The sequence below is a fragment of the Propithecus coquereli genome, unplaced genomic scaffold (genome assembly GCF_000956105.1).
Source record: "Propithecus coquereli isolate 6110/MARCELLA unplaced genomic scaffold, Pcoq_1.0 Scaffold127, whole genome shotgun sequence".
NCBI lineage: Eukaryota > Metazoa > Chordata > Mammalia > Primates > Indriidae > Propithecus > Propithecus coquereli.
Window position 1 is genome coordinate 1028099 of NW_012136858.1, and position 24234 is coordinate 1052332.

General features: G+C 34.5%; 1 protein-coding gene across 1 annotated transcript in view; it reads left to right on the forward strand.

Moving 5' to 3' along the window:
• Positions 1-24234, forward strand: part of DOPEY1 (dopey family member 1) — a 145369-nt gene that overhangs the window by 56817 nt on the left and 64318 nt on the right. The window contains 10 exon segments of the mRNA XM_012638177.1: positions 4942-5175; positions 10215-10836; positions 12041-12315; positions 13805-13957; positions 15846-15946; positions 17315-17574; positions 19214-21203; positions 22049-22160; positions 22272-22454; positions 23952-24077. Of these exon segments, the coding sequence (XP_012493631.1) occupies positions 4942-5175; positions 10215-10836; positions 12041-12315; positions 13805-13957; positions 15846-15946; positions 17315-17574; positions 19214-21203; positions 22049-22160; positions 22272-22454; positions 23952-24077 (4056 nt within the window).

Consider the following 24234-nt stretch of genomic DNA (forward strand, 5'->3'; position numbering starts at 1 on the left):
ATGCCTATTTTGATGAGAGTTTTTATCATAAAGGTGTGTTGGACTTTGTCAAATGCTTTTTCTGCATCTATTGAGAGAATCATATGGTCTTTGTTCTTGCTTTTATTTATGTGGCGAATTGTATTTATAGATTTGCATATGTTAAACCAGCCTTCCATCCCTGGAATAAAGCCCACCTGGCCATAGTGAATTATTTTTTTGATGCGCTGCTGCATTCTATTTGCTAAAATTTTGCTGAGGATTTTTGCATCTATATTCATGAGGGATATTGGTCTGAAGTTTTCTTTTTTTGTTGTGTCCTTTCCTGGCTTTGGTATCAAGGTAATATTGGCTTCGTAGAATGAGTTAAGAAGGATACCATCTTTCTCAATATTGTGGAATAATTTCTGTAGTATAGGTATGAGTTCTTCTTTGAATGTTTGGTAAAACTCCGGAGTGTAGCTATCTGGTCCAGGACTTTTACGTTTTGGGAGGTTTTTAATTGCTGCTCCAATTTCTGAGCTTGAGATTGGTCTATTCAGAAATTCTGTTACCTCCTGGGTGAGCTTAGGGAGGCTGTATGTTTCCAGGAATTTGTCCATTTCCTCCTCATTATGTAGTTTTTGTGCATATAGGTTTTTATAGTAGTCAAAAATAATGTTTTGTATTTCCGTGGTGTCTTTTGTGACCTCTCCTTTTTCATTTTTGATTGAGTTTATTAGAGACCTTTCCCTTTGGATTCTAGTCAATCTGGCAAGAGGGCTGTCAATTTTGTTTATCTTTTCGTAAAGCCAGCTTTTGGTTTTGTTGATCTTCCGTATAATTCTCTTGTTCTCAATTTCGTTTAGCTCTGCTTCGATCTTAGTTATTTCTTTTCTTCTACTAGGATTGGGATTGGTTTGCTCTTCCTTTTCCAATTCCTTGAGTCTATTCATTAGGTTGTCGATTTCTAAGCTTTCTGTTTTTTGGATGTGAGCATTTATTGTTATTAGTTTTCCTCTCAGGTTTGCTTTTGCTGTATCCCACAGGTTTTGATAACTTGTTTCTCTGTTATCATTTTTAAGACAGTTTTTGACTTTTGATAATATAATCCCATTATTTTTTGTTAAAGAAGTTGATATTAAGTAACTTCGTACTCTTTTTCATTATGTAACCAGCTTGAGAATTTTTATTACCCATAGAGTATTTAATTAGTCTTTTCTGAATGCTAGTTGTGTTGACAGTACCTCACCGTATAAAGACAATTATTTTAATTGTTAGGATGGGAGGAGAAAATAGGCTAAAGGGTTGCCACTTGAAGAAACAAAGTTATTTTCCTCCATGTAATTTCAGTAATAATGACTATGTACAGTAGTAGTCTTTTTGTTGCTGTTTTTCCGGTTAAGAATAATAATTTGATTGAAATTGGTCAAAATAAACTTAACCTTTCTTAAGAAAATCTTGAACAGCACAGGAAAGTAAACAAAATTCTTCAGAATCAAGGCTGTCAAAATCAAATCACTACTCAATTTATGTGTGCCAAGGGAAACAAAAGAATTTGATGCCAAATTAACAGTCCCTTACTCAAAATTGTAATAACTTCCTGTTCTTTTGTGTTTTTTATTCAGAAATTACAAAAGGCTAATTTCTGGTCTTGATATTTCTGGTCTTTTATTTATTTATTTATTTATTTGAGACAGAGTTTTGCTCTGTTGCCTGGGCTAGAGTGCCGTGGCGTCAGGCTAGCTCACAGCAACCTCAAACTCCAGGGCTCAAGCAATCCTTCTGCCTTAGCCTCCCGAGTAGCTGGGACTACAGGCGTGCGCCACCATGCCCGGCTAATTTTTTCTATATATTTTTAGTTGTCCAGCTAATTTCTTTCTATTTTTAGTAGAGACAGGGTCTCGCTCTTGCTCAGGCTGGTCTTGAACTCCTGACCTGGAGCGATCCTCCTGCCTTGGCCTCCCAGAGTGCTAGGATTACAGGCGTGAGCCACCACGCCCGGCTGATATTTCTGGTCTTGATCACACATTTGAGTTATGAAAACTCAAATTTGGAAAAATAACTACATAAAAAATAATGGGAGAGTAGCAGTAGATAAAAATTATTTGTTGTGATGTTCTAACTGGCACATTTTCTAGCAACTACCTAGGAGTATGTACTGCCCTAATAATATTGCACTTAAATTTAAATTTGAAAAAAAATGTTAATACTTTTAATTTTTGTTTTTCTTTTTTTTTCCCCAGTAAATTAAGGGAAAATAAGAAAACAGCAGAGCTGATTAAAACTGCCAACCTTCTCTTTAATTCCTTTGAGCCTTATTATATGTGGGATTACGTTGCACGTTGGTTTGAAGAATGTTGTAGGTATGTTCTTTTTTTTCATTCATTTTGATTTAGCAACATCCAAAGCTAACCTTTCATTTTAAGTTGTTGAATCTAATGAAAAGCATGTTGTTTTACGCATTCTACTACTACTGACAACTATTATTTACTAGCCATAATCTGATTCTATCTTGTTTCTTACTCTAGGATATAAAGTCATTGATCATATAATCTTAGAACTAGAAAGGAGTTTAGAGATGAGTTATTCATATACCACCATAGATGAAAGGTTTTTCTTCTCCAGTCTACAGTAACCCAGTTTTTCTTTGTTGTAGAGAAGATAGCAAATTTGTGGCTGCTACCTTACACACTTTTCCAGAAGGATTCCCACTTTGATTAACAAAAAACTTTCTGGTCACTTTTGTGTTTCTAAAGCCTTTAGAACCAGCCCATGTTGTCACTGGTGAGTGATAAAAGCCATCTACCATGTAGGACATAAAGCCTAAAAAATGGTCTGACAACCCTAAGATGCTAGTGAATCTGACTGGAATCTGTCTGGATTCTAAAGCAAATTCTCTTAGAACAAGATTAACGTCTTAATCCTAAGGAGCATGTAGTCAAAAAGTAAACATGTATGATCTCAGGATTAGAAGTCTTTTAATAAAAAATTTAAATGTTGCTACTATACATTAATCCCTTTAATAATTTAGAAAGTTGTTTGCTACTCATTTAGCACATGTCGAGCACCCAGATAAAAAGCACTGTGCTATGCAGATAGTCCCTGTCTTCAAAGACCTTATAGTGGGAACAAGTAAGACATGCACATATATATTCCTATTATTAAATTTAAAATTATAAAAGCCTTAATAGATTAAAATGTAGGAATGAAGAGGAATTATAAGTGTCTTTTCACCACCTTCCTCTACCGTGGGTTTTCATCTACATTCATAAACACGCACACCCCAGACACAAATCCACACTTCTTTAACTAACCTGGACTACTTCCTGAACACACATTAAATTTTCATACTGCTGTGCCTTCACTTGTACTATTCTTTCTAAAGTATTCTTCCCCCTTGCCCATCTGGTAAGGTCCTATACAGAGGTAACCCACCTTTCAGTAGCCTTCCTGACTCCCTCCCTTCCTGAAATTTCTTATCAGAATCAACTTCTCCCACACTGTCACATTGTTGCATTTATTTGTCTACATGCTTGTATTTCTTGTTGGGCAAGGACTATATCATTTTCTTACTTTGTGTCTTCAGAGTATAGGGCAATGTATGGTCATATAGAATTAATATGACTTAATTTGAATATTTGTTGGAGGAATGGTCTCTACTGCTTGGATCAGTAGAAGCTTCCTGGAGAGGTAACATTTGATCTCAGACCTTGAAGGTAGAGGAATTCTGAATATGAAAGAATGAGGTTAGGGAAGAACAGTAGTTCAGGAGGACAAATGGGTCTTTCTTTAAAGGCCCTGAGGTTAGAAATCAAGTAGCAAATAATTCAACTAGAAGTTGACATCTGTAGTGGGAGCAATGGGAAATATGTCTCAAAAAGTGAGATCTGTCCTCCAGAACACTTGGAAGTGCAGTACGGGAGTTAGGGAGGGATCCTGGGAATCTTGGTTTGAGAATTTTTCACAGAGGTACACATTCCATTTCCCTCACTCAGGAAACATACCTGGGGAAAATGCAATGTGTAATCACAAGAACATTACTCTGTGTGACCCAGTGTTTACTTGGCTCTCATTAGGAAGACAATGATGTTGTCACATGTATTCACGTGACTTGATAGTATACTTGATAAAGTGATTTTCCCTTTTAGGAGGACACTGCATGCCAGACTTCAGATTGGGCCTGGAGATAGTAGTGAGTCGTCTGAGTTACAGCTGACCAATTTCTGCTTACTGGTGGATTTTTTGTTGGATATAGTTTCTTTGGTAAGACCACCTTGGTAAAAAAAAAAAAAAAAAAATTCAAGGAAATCTAATAACATAGTTCAGATATTTCATGCTGGAGGCAAACCTCATCTCTAAATAAATTTCATCTTTAAAATTAATTTGATTTTTCCCTTTAGAATAGCTTTTTTTCATAAAATTTTCTGAGTATATTGTCCTCTGACATATATGTATGCATATAAAATACATGGAATATACTTCATAATTGCATGTTATAAAATCTTAACTGTTTAGTGGTCTAACGCTGCACTGATATTCATTAATGATTTTTTCTATTAAATGAAGACTGTTGGAAATCTTTTCCCCTTCTGTTTTCTCTCCTCAATTCTTTGCTTTCTCATTTTGAAGCCTACTAGAAGTATGAGGGTGCTGTGTCAGGTATGACATTCAGCCTGTTTTGTTCTTAACTGATTCTGTTCACTTTTGTTATATTACAATTTTAATAATATGGCAGATAAAATGGGTTATTTTATAATATATGCTTTCGAAGCTCTTAAATTGAGAATTTGGGAATAGAAATTTTATAAATCATCAATAATAAAATGACTATACAATATTAATGAAGAGCATGATACATATAAAACATTAAAGATGAGTAAAAAGTATTGTCTCATTTGTGTAGATTAAAAAATAAGTGAAATAATATAACTTTCAGATCATACATTATTTAAAATTTTTTCATTTCACTTTTATTTTCAGGAGACTTACATTGAAATCCAGACAGAACACTTGCCTCAGTTGTTGCTCAGAATGATTTCTGCCCTAACAAGCCATCTCCAGACATTACACTTGTCTGAACTCACAGATTCACTCAGACTCTGCTCAAAGATCCTTAGCAAGGTTCAACCTCCACTATTATCTGCTGGCACTGGAAGTGTGTTACATTTTCCAGGTGGGCAGAACAACTCAGTCAAAGAATGGGAAGACAAAAAGGTAACTTTAGCTATTATTTTTGGTATTACACCAGTTATATTTCTTCAAAGCAGAACAGTTTCTAAGTAAAATCACTATATTTAAGCATTTAAATATTAGTGAATCTTTCTTAGGTTTGAGTGCTATGGCAGTAGACTATTTTGTAGGCTTTGTAGTGTAACTGTCTGCATCAGCACTTTCCCACAGAAGTATAATGTGAGTGACATATGTAATTTTATATTTTCTGGTAGCCACGTTAAAAAAGGTAAAAATAAACAGGTGAAACTAATTTTAATTATATTTTATTTAGCCTGATATAGCCAATGTTATCATTTCAACATGTCATCTATATAAAATTGATGTCTTATGTAAATATCAGTGAGATATTTTACATTCTTTTTATACTAAGTCTTCAAAATCTAGTGTGTATTTTGTACTTACAGCATATCATTCAAATGCTAAATTTTTTTTTTTTTTTGAATCAGAGTCTCACTCTGTTGCCCGGGCATGCCGTGGCATCAGCCTAGCTCACAGCAACCTCAAACTCCTGGGCTCAAGCAATCCTACTGCCTCAGCCTCCTGAGTAGCTGGGACTATAGGCATGTGCCACCATGCCCGGCTAATTTTTTCTATATATTTTTAGTTGTCCAGCTAATTTCTTTCTATTTTTAGTAGAGACGGGATCTCGCTCTTGTTCAGGCTGGTCTCGAACTCCTGACCTCAAACGATCCTCCCACCTCGGCCTCCCAGAGTGCTAGGATTACAGGCATGAGCTACCGCGCCCGGCCTCAAATGCTAATTTTTATCAGAACTATTTAATCTGTATTTAATCTCAAAATTTACACTTGAAAAGTTAGAGTCACAGACACAAGTTGTTCCAAACATACTTAAAAGTTTTTTAAGAACTAAATTATTTAGATTTAGATTTAAATAAAATTAAAAATTTAGTTCCTCAGTCAGATTAGCCACATTTCAAGTACTCAGTAGCCATATGTGGCTAATGGCAACTGTATTGGACAGCAGGTGTATGTCTAAACTTTGCTGGTCATTTTCATATACACTAAATATTTGACATGCTCTTCTTGAAGTCCAGGATCTTTTTATTCTCTTCAGTCATCCAGATGCCTAATACTTTCTTTATGAAGTTGAATAGAATTAAACCATTATAATAATTTTAATGTCTGGCACTAGTAATATACTTAAACATCTCTTAAGCACCCATGGAAAAATTAATAATTTAAAAGCTTTCAGGTTTATAATATTAAAATATTTTAGTAAATATGACTGAAAACATTGAATTGAATTATATAATTAAATTGAACTTAAAAACAGTGGCACTACGTTAAATGAAGATTTAAAATTTTCTAAAGTATCAGATTTATTACCCAAACCCTGGGTTCTTATAATTGCCCTTATTTTTTATTTATTTTTTTTAGTTGCTTTCCCCACTTCCTCCCCCCGAGACAGCCAAAATATCAGTTTTAATCCTAAAAATTTTTTCTTGGTCCATCTAAATATATTGCTCTTCATATATGAAGTGAACATTGCCAATCCTTAATCAATTTAAATATGCTCCAGGAGTATCCTACATATACTAGTCTCTCTTATTTTCCTACCAACCTGCTTTTTATTTGTGATATACGTCGTTTCTACTATAGCTGTCAAATTCGTTTTGTTGTACTGTTTTTCTTAAATTATGCTCTTAGGAGCTTCACAGAAATAAAAATAAAATAGGTCCTAACTGCTATTCAAGCTTTGGTTTTTATTTGAATGAGACTAGTGGGAGTAGGAGAAGGAAAGGCCTTAACATTCTTTCAATAGTATATTCAAATATGTGAAGATTGACTATGTAGAAAATATCTGGAGTCCCTTATTGATGGTTACAGGTAAGGTAAATGGGAATAACCACTCATATTAACTAAAGGACAATTAATAGTGTATATTTTTAAGATATAATATTTCATTAACTTTGCAGTATGCTGTTTCCTTTCTTTCTCTTTATCTTGTATGTTCTCATGACATATATATTTTTTCCTATTTTCACTGAAGTACAGTGTTATCTTCACTGCAATGTTTGAAAATTGATCATATTTAAAAGCCAAGAGTGTTTTCTGTATTACACTTTTTGAAAGTATAAGTCAAGCAATGATTCTTTAAAAAATTATAAACCTAATTTAACTCTATGCACCTAGTACTTTATTGTAAAATTAGTATGTTGGATCTCCATACTCAAATGCCTGAACATAATTTCTTTCTATTTTTAACCTCGTTAAAAAATGGGCAAAAGACATAAGCAGAAATTTTCCAAAAGAATATAGACAAATGGCCAACAAACATATGAAAAAAATATTCAGCATCACTAATCATCAGGGAAATGAAAATTAAAACCACAATGAAATACCACTTACTCTTGTTAGAATGACCATTATTAAAAAGTCGAAAAACAATAGATGCTAGTGTGAATGCAGAGAGAAAGGAACACTTTTATACTGTTGGTGGGACTGTAAATTAGTGCAGCCTCTATGGAAAACAGTATGGAGATTCCTTAAAGAAATAAATGTTGACTTATTATTCAATCCAGCAATCCCACTACTCTCTACCCAAAGGAAAAGAAGTCACTTTATAAAAAATATACCTATACGCAAATGTTTATCACAGCATAATTCATAATTGCAAAGATGTGGAATCAACCTAAGTGCCCATGAATAAAGAAAATGTGGTGTGTTTATATACCATGGAGTACTAGTCAGCCATAAAAAGAAATGAATTAATGTCTTTTGCAGCAACTTGGATGGAACTGGAGACCATTATCCTAAGCAAAGTTATCTCAGGAATGGAAAAGCAAACACCACATATACTTTCTAATAATTGGGAGCTAAACAGTGGACACACATGGGCACAAAGGGACGTAAAGGACATTGAAAACTGTGAAGGGGGATGGTAGGAGGAGGTGAGGGGTAAAAACTTACCTGTCAGGTAGAGTGAACACTATTCTGGTAATGGGAACACCGAAAGCCCTGACTTAAGCCTTATACAAGATATCAATGTAACAAAACATTTGTATGACCTTAATATTTTGGAATATATAATTAAAAAAAAAAAAAGAATTGCCTCATCTGAGCTCCTCTAACAACTACTAAGCTTATCTAGTATAACTTCGGGCAAGTTTTTTTAACCTCCCTGAGCCTCTGGTTTCTTACCTTTGAAATAGAAAAAACTAGGCCTTTTTCAACCCTTTCTTTCTAGTTGAGAGATACACATTAAACAAGTAATTATGCATTTAATTACAGTTGTGATAAATGTATAAAGGAAAATATCAAGTGGTAGGAATTTGGAAAATGGGGTGATTTGACCTCAGCTGGGAGCCAGGGAAGGCTTAGTTGAGGTAAGAATGTTTGAGTGAAGCCCTAGAGGAGTTGTGGGATGGCGGTAAGGTAAAAAGAGAAAAGCACTTGACAGAAGAAGGAGCATTTGCGAAGACTCTTAGGCAGAAAGGAGCACTGTGTAGGCAAGGAAAGATGCAGCTGTGAGGTAGGCAAAGACACAGGACCTTGCTCACTGTATTAGGACTTTTATTCTTTATTTTAGGAGCAATGGGAAGGCACCAAAGGGAAAAAGACAAGTGAGATAGTCAGATTTGTGTATTAGAAAAGTTACTCTGGCTGCAGTAGAGTATGAATCTGAGAAACAAAAGAAGGATGTGGGGAGACTATAGTAGTACAGGTAGGAGGTGGTAGTAACTTGTGGTAACAACATGGGGGCAGTGAAGATAGACAGAAAATGGATGGATTAGCAATCTATTTAGGAAGACAAATCAAAAAGACTTAGTAATAGATTGAAAAGGATAATGAGCGATCACTAACATTGTTTACTAAGTGCTCGGCATTGTACCACATGCTTTATATATACTGTTACTTAATCCTCATAGCAACTATAAAATGTGGGCATTATTGTCATCTTAATTATACAGATAAGGAAACTGAGGTTTGAAGTGGTTAAATAACTTGCCACACATCACATAGCTAGTGATTGCCAAAGCCCTAGCTGACCCAGTCCCACACCCTTAACCACGGTACTGACATGGATGTGGGGAAGGGGAGGAAAGGTGGAAAAGATACCAAGATTGACCCCTAGGTTTCTGTTTTCCTGGCTTGAGGAATAGTGTGTCATTCACTGAAGCAAGGAACACTGGGTGAGGCCCAGCTTTGGGCAGCAGTGCATTTAGTTCATATATTAATCAGATGACTTTTTATGATTTTTTTCAAATTCAAGTTATACTCTGGCACAGTTACCGAAGGAATTCATGATATGTACAACTTTTGTTTACTTAAACTAAGCCAGAAAATATACTTGATAATTGTACTTATTACAGGGAGGAAAAGGCTAATAAATTCCAGCTCTGTTCCAGGAACTGGTTCATTTGTTCGTTTATATTGTAATTAATTATCTAATATCTTCTTCTCTAGATTATAAACTATTCCTTTTATTCCTATTACATATCATGGCACATGATATAAGTTTAGTAACTATTCACTGAAAGAATGTAAAATTAATAGCAAAGATTTAATTAGTACTTTGTACATTTTAACAAAAATTTCATATTCATGTGGCCCTGAACAGATGATCTATTAGATATTATTTCTAGTTTTTAAAATGTCTTTTTTAAACCTTACATGTCTTATTGTTTGTATCATTTAGACATTAGGAAAGTGATTTTATAAAGTAAAGTAGTTAGTCATTTGAAAACAAGAATATAAATCCTAGAAATTTGTATATGTACCTATTTTTTTTGTCCTCAAGAACCTAACCTTATGCAGTGCATGTAGGGAATAATAAATATTTGGTGAATGAATATGTATTAACGTATTAATTAGAAGCATATCAGCATTTCCTATTGATTGTCACATGAATCAGTTTAGAAGCTACTTTAAGATTCAACAGAATATGTAGATTATATAGTGAATTTCCAATCTAAAACTTCTTTCAAAAGGTGGCCATTTCTAATTCCTAATATATACATTTACCTACTTAGCCTTTAATTTTTTTTAAATCTCTACCAGGTATCATCAGTTTCTCTTGAAAATCCTACTGAAGTGTTTGAAGATGGAGAAAATCCACCAAGTAGTCGATCCTCAGAGAGTGGATTCACTGAATTTATACAGTATCAGGCAGACCGAACTGATGACATTGACAGAGAACTGAGTGAGGGACAGGGGACAGCTAGTATCCCAATTGGTAGCACATCCTCTGAGACAGAAACAGCATCCACTGTGGGATCTGAAGAAACCATCATCCAGCCCCCTTCTGTAGTCACACAGGGAACAGCAACCCGAAGTGGGAAGAAAACCCAAAAGACTGCAATGCAGTGCTGCTTGGAGTATGTCCAACAGTTTCTTACCAGACTTATCAACCTCTATGTTGTTCAGAGTAACTCTTTTTCTCAGGCTTTGGCTACAGAGCATCAGGGGGATCTTGGTCGAGAACAAGGAGAAACTTCAAAATGGGACAGAGATTCACAAGGAGATGTAAAAGAAAGAAATATAAGTAAACAAAAAACTTCAAAAGAATACCTTTCAGCCTTCCTTGCTGCCTGTCAGCTCTTCCTAGAGTGCTCAAGTTTCCCAGTTTACGTTGCTGAGGGGAGCCATACATCGGAGTTACGTTCAGAAAAATTGGAGAATGGTAAGGTTGTCTCTGTTTTACTTATATTTCAATATTTTCTGTAGCATGCTATTTTTTTTTTATTTCAGCAAATTATGGGTGTACATATGTTTAGGTTACGTGTGTTGCCCTTGGTTCCCCCCCCCACCGAAGTCCGTGTTTCAAATATGTCCATCCTTCGGGTAGTGCGCATTGCCCTCCTTGTGTATACAAATACCCCTCCCCTCCTCCCTCTTCCCCCCTCCTCCCACCGCCCTCCCCCTTCCCTAGCATCCACTAGATGTTGTTCTGATATGTGCATTTATGTGTTGATTAGTTAATACCAATTTGATGGTGAGTACAAATGGATCCCGTTCTTCTGCTCTTGTGGTGCCCCACTTTGGATAATGGGCTTAAGTTTAATCCAGGAAAGTGTAAGAGGTGCTAGATCACTGTCATTTCTTATGATTGAGTAATATTCCATTGTGAACATATACCAAATTTTGATAATCCACTCATGGATTGACGGGCACTTGGGTTGTTTCCACATTCTTGCAATAGTGAATTGTGCTGCCATAAACATTCGGGTGCAGATGTCCTTATCGTAGAATGTTTTGTGCTCTTTTGGATAGATGCCTAATAGTGCTAATAGCATGCTATTTTTTAAAGAAGCATTTGGATATCAAAACTAGAATTTTTTTGGCCAGTTAATTTTTTCAACTGTTGTTTTAATGTAATTTTTTTTAAATGTAACACTGTTACTATGGAGAAAACGATACGTTGAAGATTTTGTGAATTTGATTTCTTTCATGGTTTGATTGTGGGTGATTAGAAGCTAAAAAGGAAATCTTTGGAGAAAAGTAGTATAACATTAGATTCGCTGGTTTCTTTTATTATGACCAATATCATACATGTTTACCAATATTTAAATTTTCATATATACACGCACGGTGCAGTGAGTACTATGTAATGTTTCATGATTAATATACAACTGTTAATATATTTTCAAGACAGGAAAATAGATTGTATAACTTGGCATAAGAAAAATATATTTAAAACAATGTTTATGAAATTCTTGTTGCTGCTTTATTTTCTTAAAGTTGTAGACTAGGTGATAAACCATGGTTTTGTTAACAGCTCAAAGACCAAAGGAATTCAGCAGAGTTGCTTTGTTTTTTGAAATTAACTTAGTCTGTGTGAAATATTTAGTGTGATGAACTCTGATTGCTTCCATCTTCTGTTTCAGACTGTGAGCATGTACAGCCTCCACAGTGGCTCCAGACTCTGATGAATGCTTGCAGCCAAGCAAGTGATTTCAGTGTTCAGAGTGTTGCTATTTCACTAGTCATGGACCTAGTGGGACTGACACAGTCTGTGGCCTTGGTCACTGGGGAAAACATAAACAGCGTGGAGCCTGCACAACCCTTAAGTCCAAACCAGGGAAGAGTAGCCGTGGTTATTAGACCTCCCCTTACTCAGGGAAATCTGAAGTATATAGCTGAGAAGACTGAATTTTTCAAGGTAAATTCTAAGAAGTGCATACATGACTAAGATCATCACTGCCATGTATGATACTTGACCTAGTTTGCTTAACAGTGCTTTTAAAGATGATGATCATGCTTAATTAAACACCTCTTAATATTATACCACATAGAAAATGTCACACTTGATATATATTGTTTTCCCCATTTGTTCCCAGTTTCGTGACGGGAAAAAAAAGATAAGGATAAGGGAATATTAGGGTAGTGAAAGGCAAGTATTAGTACACTAAAGCCATAGAGGAAATAATTTCAGCTAAAAAAGAGGAAAACTCATTTATATAGTCGAGCTTATTTTCAGATTAAGTGGTTGTGACTCTTCTGCTTTTCATAGAGTAAAGCCTCAGAACTCTAAAACTTCCATGTAAAGTTCTTCTGACTCCTCATATTGTCTATCATCTGTGGTGTGTGATGTTCAGAAAAAAATGCACAGCCTTTGATTTCTACCACAGTATAGATGATATCCTCTACATGAAAAGAATAACAAGTATATATGGATTGTATTGTGTCTTAAATGGGTAGATTCTTTATACTGTACATTAAAAAAGTTTTTAAATCTCATTTCTAGTCATTGTCCCCCTCTAGATATTTCGTCTTGCTAGATTAGAGTTGGTTTTTATAATGTTGTAGTGGTAAATCCTGAAGATTATTACATTTTTATTAATGTTGTCGTAAATCAACTGCTGTGTTAACACATGTAGCTCCAAAATACATATTACCAACTTTATAAAAGTTTTAGTAGTTTGGATATTTGGACTATGAATTACTTTTTACTTTAATATATAACCATAAATATTATATTAAATTGCATTCAATGTGGAATTTGCATTCTATTAAGGATAACTTATTCTAGCATCACTTCATTAAATATCACTAAAATAGTGAAATGGGTTCCTATCTGCGCGCTGCAGAAAGTGCTTACTTGTCTGTCTGATGTTTAAAATAAATACTGGTTGGGCACTGTGGCTCATGCCTGTAATCCCAGCACTTTGGGAGGCCAAGGCAGGAGGGTCACTTGAGGCTAGGAGGTGAAGACCAGCCTGAGCAACATAGTGAGACCCCATCTCTACAAAAAAATTTTTTAAAAAAAGGCATGATGGTATTTACCTGTATTCCTAGCTAATGGGAGACTGAGTCAGGAAGATCACTTGAGGAGTTTGAGGTTGCAGGGAGCTATGATCACACCACTGCACTCTAGCCCAGGTGACAGAGTAAGACTCTGTCTCAAAAAAATAAATAAAATATCATTAAAGCACTATCATAAAATATTCTAAGGGTCTGGGTGACCAGAAAGTAAGCAGATGGAAGGCGGCACTTATAAAGCTCATCGCAGTGGCATAGTGCGTATTAAAGATTTTCCAGGTCTGACAGTCACAGACCAGGTATTAGTTTGTATCCAATAGGAAATATTTGTTAAATAAGATTTCATTTGTGGTTTTATAACTCTGCCACTTTTACATCTTTTTCTATAGCATGTAGCTTTGACATTGTGGGACCAGCTAGGAGATGGGACACCTCAGCACCACCAGAAGAGTGTGGAACTATTTTATCAATTACATAACTTGGTTCCTTCTTCTAGCATCTGTGAAGATGTTATAAGTCAGCAGTTAACCCATAAAGATAAGGTAAATCCTCTTATCTTGTGTACTTACATGTCCCCTACCCCATTAACTAAAAAGTAAATTAAGGAAACTCTTTAGGAAAATTATTACAGCTAATATCTGAATAAGAGGTAATGTATTAATAGCTTTATTCAGAATGATCTTAATGTCTTTAAAATCAACGTATTCTCTTTCTAGAGGAAAGTTCTGTACAAAAGCATCAATAATGTGAAAAATTACATAATCTAAAAATGGTGAGTTTATTTCTTGCTTCAGGACACCGGTTATGGATAATGAGGATTAAAGTTGTTGCTGATGTAGGTTCTTGGGTCATTTAAAGAGTAATCAGTGGCCTCAGTTATGGAACTGATGGATACATTAACCAATATATATGAAATGAAATAAAGTATAAGTTATATTTATAAGCTTAGCATGTTAATATGTGAGATTACATTTTTGCATCATAATAAATGCCCAAAATAAGAATTTTATATCCTAATGTATAGGAAGTGTGATACATAAGTCAAAGATGGCTGAGTTATAAGTCAGCCTGAGAAGAGGCTGAAACAATCATTCTGATTGACCTCCCTCTTCAGAGTAATTTAATGAAGCCTGTGGTCTTCCTGTGCTGCTCTCTAATATAATTAGAAGATTTTATTGAAGAGCTTTTAGAAGCGGATTGTACTATTTTTTAAAAACTCGAAATGCTAGTGAGTTTGAATGAATCACATTCAAAAACATTCTGTTAAGTAAATGAAGCATCTGGCAGAGGGGGAAGTGGTAAATGAAGGAGTAAATGAAAGGAATGAAAAGTTTATTCCAAGAAAAATGATAAAATTCTATTTCTGCTTCAACACATTCTTTCAAAGTTGTTCAGAAATAAAATTTTAGATAAAGCCATGTATTTTTAATCTATTAATTTGTGTTTTATGTTAAATGTAAATCCAGGACAAATTATATACCTGTTTTTACTTGTGTAACATTTAATTTTTAAAGAAGTATTTCTAAGTTATGAATAAAGATACACATCCATGAAAAAAGTACCTTTCATTACTTAATTTTTACATGTTTCTGTTGGTTGTGTACAAATGCAGGCTTCATAAAAGCAAGTATAAAGCCCATAGAAAAAGTAAGCACTCCTCTAACGTATTACAAGAAATTTAGATAGTTGCACTCCGGTTTCTTGAGGCTTTTGCTTGAAGGATTCCATAAATACTAGATGAAGACTATAAAAATTTTGATAATGTGATAATTTCTACTTGGTTTATATTAATACATGCTCATTATCTAATACCCAATGTTTGTCTTTATAAATGATTTATTTTTTCATTGTCTATCCATTATCTTAATGCTTAATCTTTTTCCAAATAATCCCAAAAGTTATTTAATATCTTCCTTATGGACATAAATTTTTTAAGTGTTTAAATTTTTGTATATAATAAACCAGCTTTATAAGTGATGAAAAACTCATTTGGGATTAATTTATCATTTCTGAGAGAAAAAGTAAATTATATAGTACAATAAAATCAATTGACAGCTAAATGTTTACATTAAAATGATGGCAGAAAATGCTTCCTAGACTCAAAATATCATGATATGTACATAATTAGCTTTTTCCTTCTACTGTTATGCAGTAATCTAGTATACTGTTACCTAAAGTCTAAACTAAGTAATAATTATTTATGAGACAGGATGAGATCCTTTAGGTTCAATATTTCTGTATATGTTTAAGTATTTTCTGTGTTTCTACTTCCATAAAAAATATAATTAAAGTTTATTTCAGGGCATATTTGAGTACTGTGGACATTGAACATAATACAGTACTCCTAAATAGTTACTTTGATTTTACTAAAATCATTTAATATCTTCAAGAGAGAATAAAATTAATTTCATTTCCCATATTTCTCCTCAGAAAATAAGAATGGAAGCACATGCAAAGTTTGCAGTTCTTTGGCATCTAACAAGGGATCTTCATATAAATAAGTCTTCATCTTTTGCACGTTCTTTTGACAGGTTGGTTACATTTTGTATTTAGATTTTACAGTCAGATATCTTAATGTTGTCTCTCTTCTTTAATCCATTGTCTAGTTTGGCAAAGTTGGAAGATAGCAATTTACACATTTTACAAAGAGAATTTTTAAATTATTTTGAAAAATCTAAACTATATTAAAATGCATGAAATTTTTGCTTATCTACCAGATTTTCCCTTCCTAGCTTTGGAGTACCCAGTGCCCCTTCCCTTCATTGGATGACTATTCATCAAGCCCCTACTTTGTGCCAGACACCATTCTAGGTGCCAGGGATACAGCAATGTATACAGCCTTCCATATTCACCTTCAGTGAAACTGTGTATAAATAGCTGATTGTATTAAGTGTTTCTTGAGCAATTATTCTCAATCTTCTGCCTGAACTAGAGTCTTAAAAATCTATGCGTGAATTCAAAGAACCTTGAGCTGCCTGAGAGTGGTTTTACTTTTTGTCTAGACTACTTAGGTGACTCAACCTCAAATATCAGATTTGCATTAACTTCAAAGGAGCTACCATTTATAGGTAGATTCACATATTGTTGTAAGATAGTCTCACCAGCAGCTCTCATAGAGGTGGCCAGAAATCTAACTATGGTTTAAAGCTCAGCTCAGCGTCAGATGTGTGCTCTACTGGACATTATTTTAGCTGGTGCTTTTCAACCATCATTACCATTTGCAAGGGATCTGCTATTGAACCATATATTGAACCCCTACAATACATTGAATATATTGAAATTGTACTTTACAATAACCATTTCTAATTTGACAACTACTTTTCCTTAATTTACAGTGAGGTAGTGGAGGCCAGGAGAGGTTAAGTTGCTTGCCCAAGACCATACAAGTGATTCAACGCTTGGGTTTTCTGATTTTAAACCACACCTTTCTACCTTTAACAGAAGGTCTTCCTTGAATTGAGCACTTAGTTTGACTCATGAAAAGAATGGGAGCACAGGAGCATGGACTAACATAGAAGTAGAGTTGACTTACAGAAGGTTCAGTATTTGGTGATATGAAGAGTAATATGTTGCTAAAACAAGACTAAATAAGTTTTATTTTCTATTTTGTATTTATCTTATAAAAGTAATGTATGCTTGTGAAATTTCAAAAACATAATTTTTTTTTAAAAAAAAAGGACAAAAGCTGTTTTTTTCCTTTCTTATTATACCTCCTGAGACTGTTGGGATTAAGATTATAAAAATGTTGTGGTCGAAATTTATCTTAAAGTATGAGTACTTTAAAATAGTTAATTCAAAATAAGAAACAATTTATAATAATGTTAATTTTAGAAAAATTAGAGTGTTACAATTAAAGTAGGTGTTTTGTTCTTTGTTTCAATTATTGATTTTTATTTTAGGTCACTGTTCATCATGTTAGATAGCCTTAACAGTCTTGATGGTTCTACTAGCTCTGTGGGACAAGCCTGGCTGAACCAAGTCCTACAAAGACATGATATCGCCAGAGTTTTGGAACCATTGCTATTGCTCCTGCTTCATCCAAAAACTCAGAGGGTTTCAGTACAGCGTGTACAAGCAGAACGTTATTGGAATAAGGCTCCTTGTTATCCAGGAGAGGAGAGTGACAAGCATTTCATGCAGGATTTTGCCTGTAACAATGGTGAATATCACATGAAAGTAGAATGGCTTTATTTAGAATTAAGTTATTAAAATAAAGTGAGAAGTGAACAAAACAGTGATTAGCAAGAGAACTGGATGTGAGATTTTCTCCATGGGCTTATTTTCTCCTCTCCTCATGTACTAGCAATGAATGCCACATGGGCCATGTCATACTTCCTTGACCATCTTAGAGGACTTGGATCTCTCTTATTAGTTGGCTCTTTCAGAGGAGGAATCAGCCACAGTTCTGGTCAGATACATTCTTCAGTTTTGATGGAAATATCTTCAGAGCTTAGTTAGCAATCCTGACCCTTCAAGACTCTATATGTACTTCATTGGGAATTTATAGTAAGCCTATAATGCACATTTTATATTTGATGAGTCATTTTCCTTATCTGTAAAATGGGAATAATAATAGCCATCTCTCAAGGCTTTGTTATGACCATTAGATGTAGTCATGTTTGTGACATGCATAAATACTCACTATTATTACAAAGTCTACTCTTTACAAACTGTCAAGTGGTGCCCTGTATATAGTGGTAATGGCCTCTAATATTAGATATATATCTTATACTTTAGGGACAAAAGACTCTCACATATCTCATTTATGTCTCTTGACAAATAACCCTGTTAGGTCAGTAATGAAAATGTCATTTTATTGAGCAAGTTACTGATGCTTAGAAGGCTGTGGCTTTCTTAAAGTCCCACAGCTGGTAAGTGGTGAAGCTGGAGCCAAACCATCATGCTCCTACTCCATCTCTAGTATGTTTCTACAGAGGCTTGTTTCCTCTCTCTAGCTTCCTTTCCACTGCTTCCCCTGATTCTAAGAACTTGCTCTACCTTGCTTATTGCCAGAATATCTTTGTTAGCACTTTACCTGTCTGCTAAATTCTCACCTCCCCTCTGAGATCAGTGTTAGACCTTATCTGCAGTAGCTTGATGCCTTCTCTGATAGCATTGGATTTGTACTAATTGTATGGCACTAAGCCTTTTATCTTTTCTAAAAAAAAAATCCCATCAATATATTTATCATATTCCCCCTAAAAAGCACAGAAATGAATGATATGTATGTGGTCCCCTACTAATTTTAAACTCTTTAGAGAGGAGCAATGGTGTCTCATTCTTCTCTCCACCTTCATTGTCCTGGTTTAGGGGCTTACACAATGAGATAATTCAAAAATACTTATTGAATCTTATTAAAATCAAGGAGGTTATGTACTTATATATTTGACTATATCCTAAACTATTTGAATTCTTAGAAACAGGATAACTAAAGGGAAGTATTACACAGGGAAGAAAAATAAACTTTTAACCTGCAGTAGAAATGATGCCTCATTTTTGGGAAAAGAGGGTAACTTTTTATATTTTATCTATATTAAATGTGCTCTTCTGTTTAATTGAATTGAATAATAGGCCTTCTATTGCTGAATTATCTTTAAACTGTTAAATTCTAATAGTCACCTACATAATTTTCTGACTTAAAAGATCTAAAGTAGTGATAAAATAAAATGTAATTTTAATAAGAAAATATAAGTAGATGACACTAGTTAAAAATCTTGAGTTTAGTCTAAATTTCTACATTTCAATTATTTTAATACATTTTATATTTTTCTTTCCTTACTGTTTTTCTCATACACCAGTAAGCCAAGTACAACTCATCACATCAAAAGGAAATGGTGAAAAGCCACTTACAATGGATGAAATAGAGAACTTCAGTCTCACTGTTAATCCATTAAGTGACAGACTTTCCCTCCTAAGTACCAGCAGTGAGACAATTCCAATGGTTGTGTCTGATTTTGATCTTCCAGACCAACAAATAGAAATACTTCAGAGTTCTGACTCAGGATGTTCACAGTCCTCTGCTGGGGACAACTTGAGTTATGAAGTTGATCCTGAAAATGTGAATGTCCAAGAGGATTCTCAAATGCCAAAGGCAAGCTCCCCAGATGATGATGTTCAGCAGGTAGTGTATGACCTGATATGTAAAGTTGTAAGTGGCCTCGAAGCAGAATCTGCATCAGTTACATCTCAGTTAGAAATTGAAACTATGCCCCCAAATTGCAGTGATACAGATCTAGGTGAAGAGGTGATTAAAAATGAAGATCATTGTACTCAGCAGAGTCAGAAGGCTTTGCTGAGTGATGAAAGTTCTCAGTTTCTGTCCGCGTCTGCAGAGGGAGACCATGAGTGTATGGCAAATGGAATCTCTAGAAATAGCTCTTCACCTTGTATTTCAGGAGCCACACAGACTCTTCATGACTCTTCTGTTGCTTCCACAGAAACCAAATCTAGACAGAGGAGTCACAGTAGTATTCAATTCAGCTTTAAAGAAAAATTATCAGAAAAAGTCTCAGAGAAAGAAACAATTGTTAAGGAGTCAGGTAAACAACCTGGAGCAAAACCTAAAGTAAAACTTGCCAGAAAAAAGGATGATGACAAGAAAAAAACTTCAAATGAAAAACTCAAACAAACCAGTGTATTCTTTAGTGATGGTCTGGATTTAGAGAACTGGTATAGCTGTGGAGAGGGAGAAATTTCTGAAATTGAGAGTGACTTGGGTTCTCCAGGATCACGGAAATCTCCCAATTTCAACATCCATCCTCTGTATCAACATGTACTTCTGTATCTCCAGTTGTATGATTCATCAAGGACTCTATATGCTTTCTCTGCAATCAAAGCCATCTTGAAAACTAATCCTATTGCTTTTGTAAATGCCATTTCAACCACTAGTGTAAATAATGCATATACTCCTCAGTTGTCTCTGCTTCAGAATCTGTTGGCCAGACACCGGATTTCTGTCATGGGCAAAGACTTTTATAGTCACATTCCAGTGGACTCGAATCATAACTTCCGGAGTTCTATGTATATAGAAATTCTTATTTCCCTCTGCTTATATTACATGCGTAGCCATTACCCAACTCATGTCAAGGTTACTGCCCAAGATTTAATAGGCAATCGAAACATGCAGATGATGAGCATAGAAATTTTGACACTCCTCTTTACTGAGTTGGCAAAAGTAATAGAAAGCTCAGCAAAGGGTTTCCCTAGTTTTATTTCTGATATGTTATCTAAGTGCAAAGTTCAGAAAGTGATTCTTCATTGTTTGCTGTCATCTATCTTTAGTGCACAGAAATGGCATAGTGAAAAAATGGCAGGTAAGAACATGGTTGCTGTGGAAGAAGGTTTTTCGGAGGACAGCCTTATTAACTTTTCAGAGGACGAATTTGACAGTGGTAGCACGCTCCAGTCACAACTTCTTAGGGCGCTTCAGAGGCTGATTGTTCTAGAACACCGGGTAATGACTATTCCTGAAGAGAATGAAACAGGTTTTGATTTTGTTGTGTCTGACCTGGAACACATCAGTCCCCATCAGCCCATGACTTCTCTTCAGTACTTGCATGCTCAGCCAATCACGTGTCAAGGCATGTTTCTCTGCGCAGTGATACGAGCTTTGCATCAACACTGTGCATGTAAGATGCACCCACAATGGATTGGTTTAATCACATCTACTCTGCCTTACATGGGAAAAGTTCTACAGAGAGTGGTTATTTCTGTGACACTACAGCTATGCAGAAATTTGGATAATCTAATTCAGCAATACAAATATGAAACAGGATTATCTGATAGTAGGTAAGGGTTAATTTTTAATTTTGTTGTCATTGACAGTTTTTCACATGTATGACTGCTTAAGTGTCCAGAAAGTCATTCACAAGTAATAAGTAATAAGTAAGTAAATATATTAGTGGTTTTCAATAGGTTATAAATAGTATGTTACTTTCACAAAGAAGAAAATTCAGCTTGAGGAAGTATCAATAAAAGAATCTAGAACAGAAAAGGGAAGGAATATTTAAACAAGTCTTTTTTCTCCCAAGTGCTGAAATTAGTTTTGATACTCTTCTTTACTGAGTTGGCAAAAGTAATAAGCTTAGGAAAGGATTTCCCCAGTTTTATATGTTATCTAAGTGCAAATTAATTTTAGCCGAAATTAATTTAAATTTACAGATCTTCTCCCATATAATTTTATTTCTTGTTTTGGATTTTCATGGTTTGTTGGCAAATTCCATCTTTGTCCCCAGGCCATGTTCAGAATTAGTCTGTGAAAATTAGCCAAATGTTTAGTAGACTGCTGTCTGATTTTTCTCTAGTATAACCTTAGCTACTCCATGTAAAATAATAAGAAAACTGCCTGTATCATTTAATATTAATGTGCCTGACATTCTCCAGGAGCTAGAGATTCCCTGGCTATATTTGTTTATTTTATGTAGAATTCTTTGGCCAAAAAGAACTCTAATACATTTAGTCCTACTCACTTATTTTATAGATTAGGAAATAAAAGCACCTGATTTATTCTTTTAGTCATTTATTCATCTAATAGTTATTGAACATATACTGTGTGCCTGGCATCATTTACTAGTGATAAAATATGAACTATGCCTTCATCGAACTTGTGTTCAAATGAATGCATTTTATTTCAGGCCTCTGTGGATGGCATCAATTATTCCACCAGATATGATTCTTACTCTTTTGGAAGGGATCACAACCATTATCCATTACTGTTTGTTGGATCCAACTACACAGTATCACCAAGTAAGACTGCACAAATATTTGACTCCTTTTTGAAGACTGTGAGGTTTAATAAGTTTCCATTTGTAAACCTCAGTAAATAATAGTATGATTTTTCTTCCTCAACTGTAATAGCTTTTGGTCAATATAGACCAGAAATACTTGCTTGAAGCACGCAGTGGAATCCTCTCTATCCTTCATATGATTATGTCCTCTGTAACGTTACTTTGGAGCATACTACATCAAGCTGATTCTTCAGAAAAGATGACCATTGCTGCATCTGCATCTGTTACCACTATTAATCTCGGAGCCACAAAGGTTAGACAATTCATACTTAATCTATAGAGCTCAAGAATATATTTGAGGACTGTCCCAAAGGTTATATTCAGAATATATGAATAATTTGTACAGTATTTATGGCACCCTGTAATGGATGAGTAATTAATTGTCAAATGGTTTTTAACAGTTTTATTGAGATGTGGTTGACATTACAAAATGCACCTATTTTAAGTGCACAATTCATGATTTATTTTAGTAAATTTAGAGTTGTGAACTATCACCCCAATCCAATTTTTGAACATGTACTTCACCATAAAAAGATTCCTTGTGCCCATGTGTACTCACTCCCTTACCTGAGCCCTAACCTCAGTCTACCACTAATCTTTTTTCTCTATGTATAGATTTACTTTTTCTGGGTGTTTCACGTAAGTGGAATATTATAATATTTGGCCTTTTGTGTCTAGAGTCTTTCATGTGACATGTTTTTGAGGTTCATTCATACATAGTATAACTTTGTTCCCTTTTTTAAGGACATTTTAAATTGACATTTTAATGTGCAAAGCCCTCCTCAAAAGCAATTTAGCAAATCTATACCGAGAGTTTTAAAGGTTTCATAGTCTTTGACCTAGTAATCTACTTTAGGAATTAATTCTAAGGTAACCACAATTATGCAAAGATATACAAAGTGTTCATTATAGCATTATTTAATGGCAAAAAAGAGATCTTATAAATAAGGAAATGGTTAAATAAATTATCCTTTCAGTGTTACATTATGTAGCCACTAACAATCATGGTTTTGAATAAGTCTTAATGGAGAAGTGCTCAAAAGTTCAGTGAAATGGGGAGGTTACATACTTAAACAAATATTGTATTTTTAATTGTGTAAAAATATTTTATCTGTAGACAAAAGAATAAAGAAAGTTCACATGTTAATAGTGATTATCTGAGGATGATGGGATTAATGGTTAATTTTTAAAATTTTTTTTTTCCTTGTACTCCAGTAGTTTCCAAATGCTGTGACATCCCTCAATAACCTAATTTTACTCCTAGACCTGATCACCTAGATCTGGGACTCATTTGAACATATATGAGATTGGGGGAAGGGAAGGATGGGAACCATTAGAACATTTGATCTAAGTATTGATGTTTGGATTAAACTATACTTTTTATGTTTCATTTTACTTAAGTAAAAAACACAAGGTGTTTTGTAATTATAAAATGCCTCACCATTTTTTAAAAGACTCTACATCAGACTTAATAAGTTGAATTTCATGTTGTGTTTTTCTAGTATTTCATCCCAGTGAGTAGACTGGCATTTGGCTGGTTGGTAACTATCATTTTATAGGGTTTGTGTTTCTTTTAGATTTAAAATACTCATGGTTGCAATTCTTAACACTATTAAAGTTTCCTCTACTGTTATTTAGGTAGTAATACATATTAGTATGATATATTATTTCAAAAAAACCCCAAAGTACAGTCTAGTTATTAATATTTTCATTTTTTATTTCACTTGTCATTTGTTTCAAATTGTTTTAGAACTTGAGACAACAGATCCTTGAATTATTGGGCCCCATTTCAATGAATCATGGTGTTCACTTTATGGCTGCCATTGCATTTGTGTGGAATGAAAGAAGACAAAATAAAACCACTACCCGGACCAAGGTATGTATTTGATCCTTTGGTACTTTTTGTTTTTTCATTTGGTAAGCATTTAGTGATTACATGCTAATTTTCACCTCTCCTTAGGTTGCAGTGATGTTGGGGTAGATAGGCAGTGGAAAAGCAAAAGTTTGTCTATAGGTTTAAATAAAGACTTGTT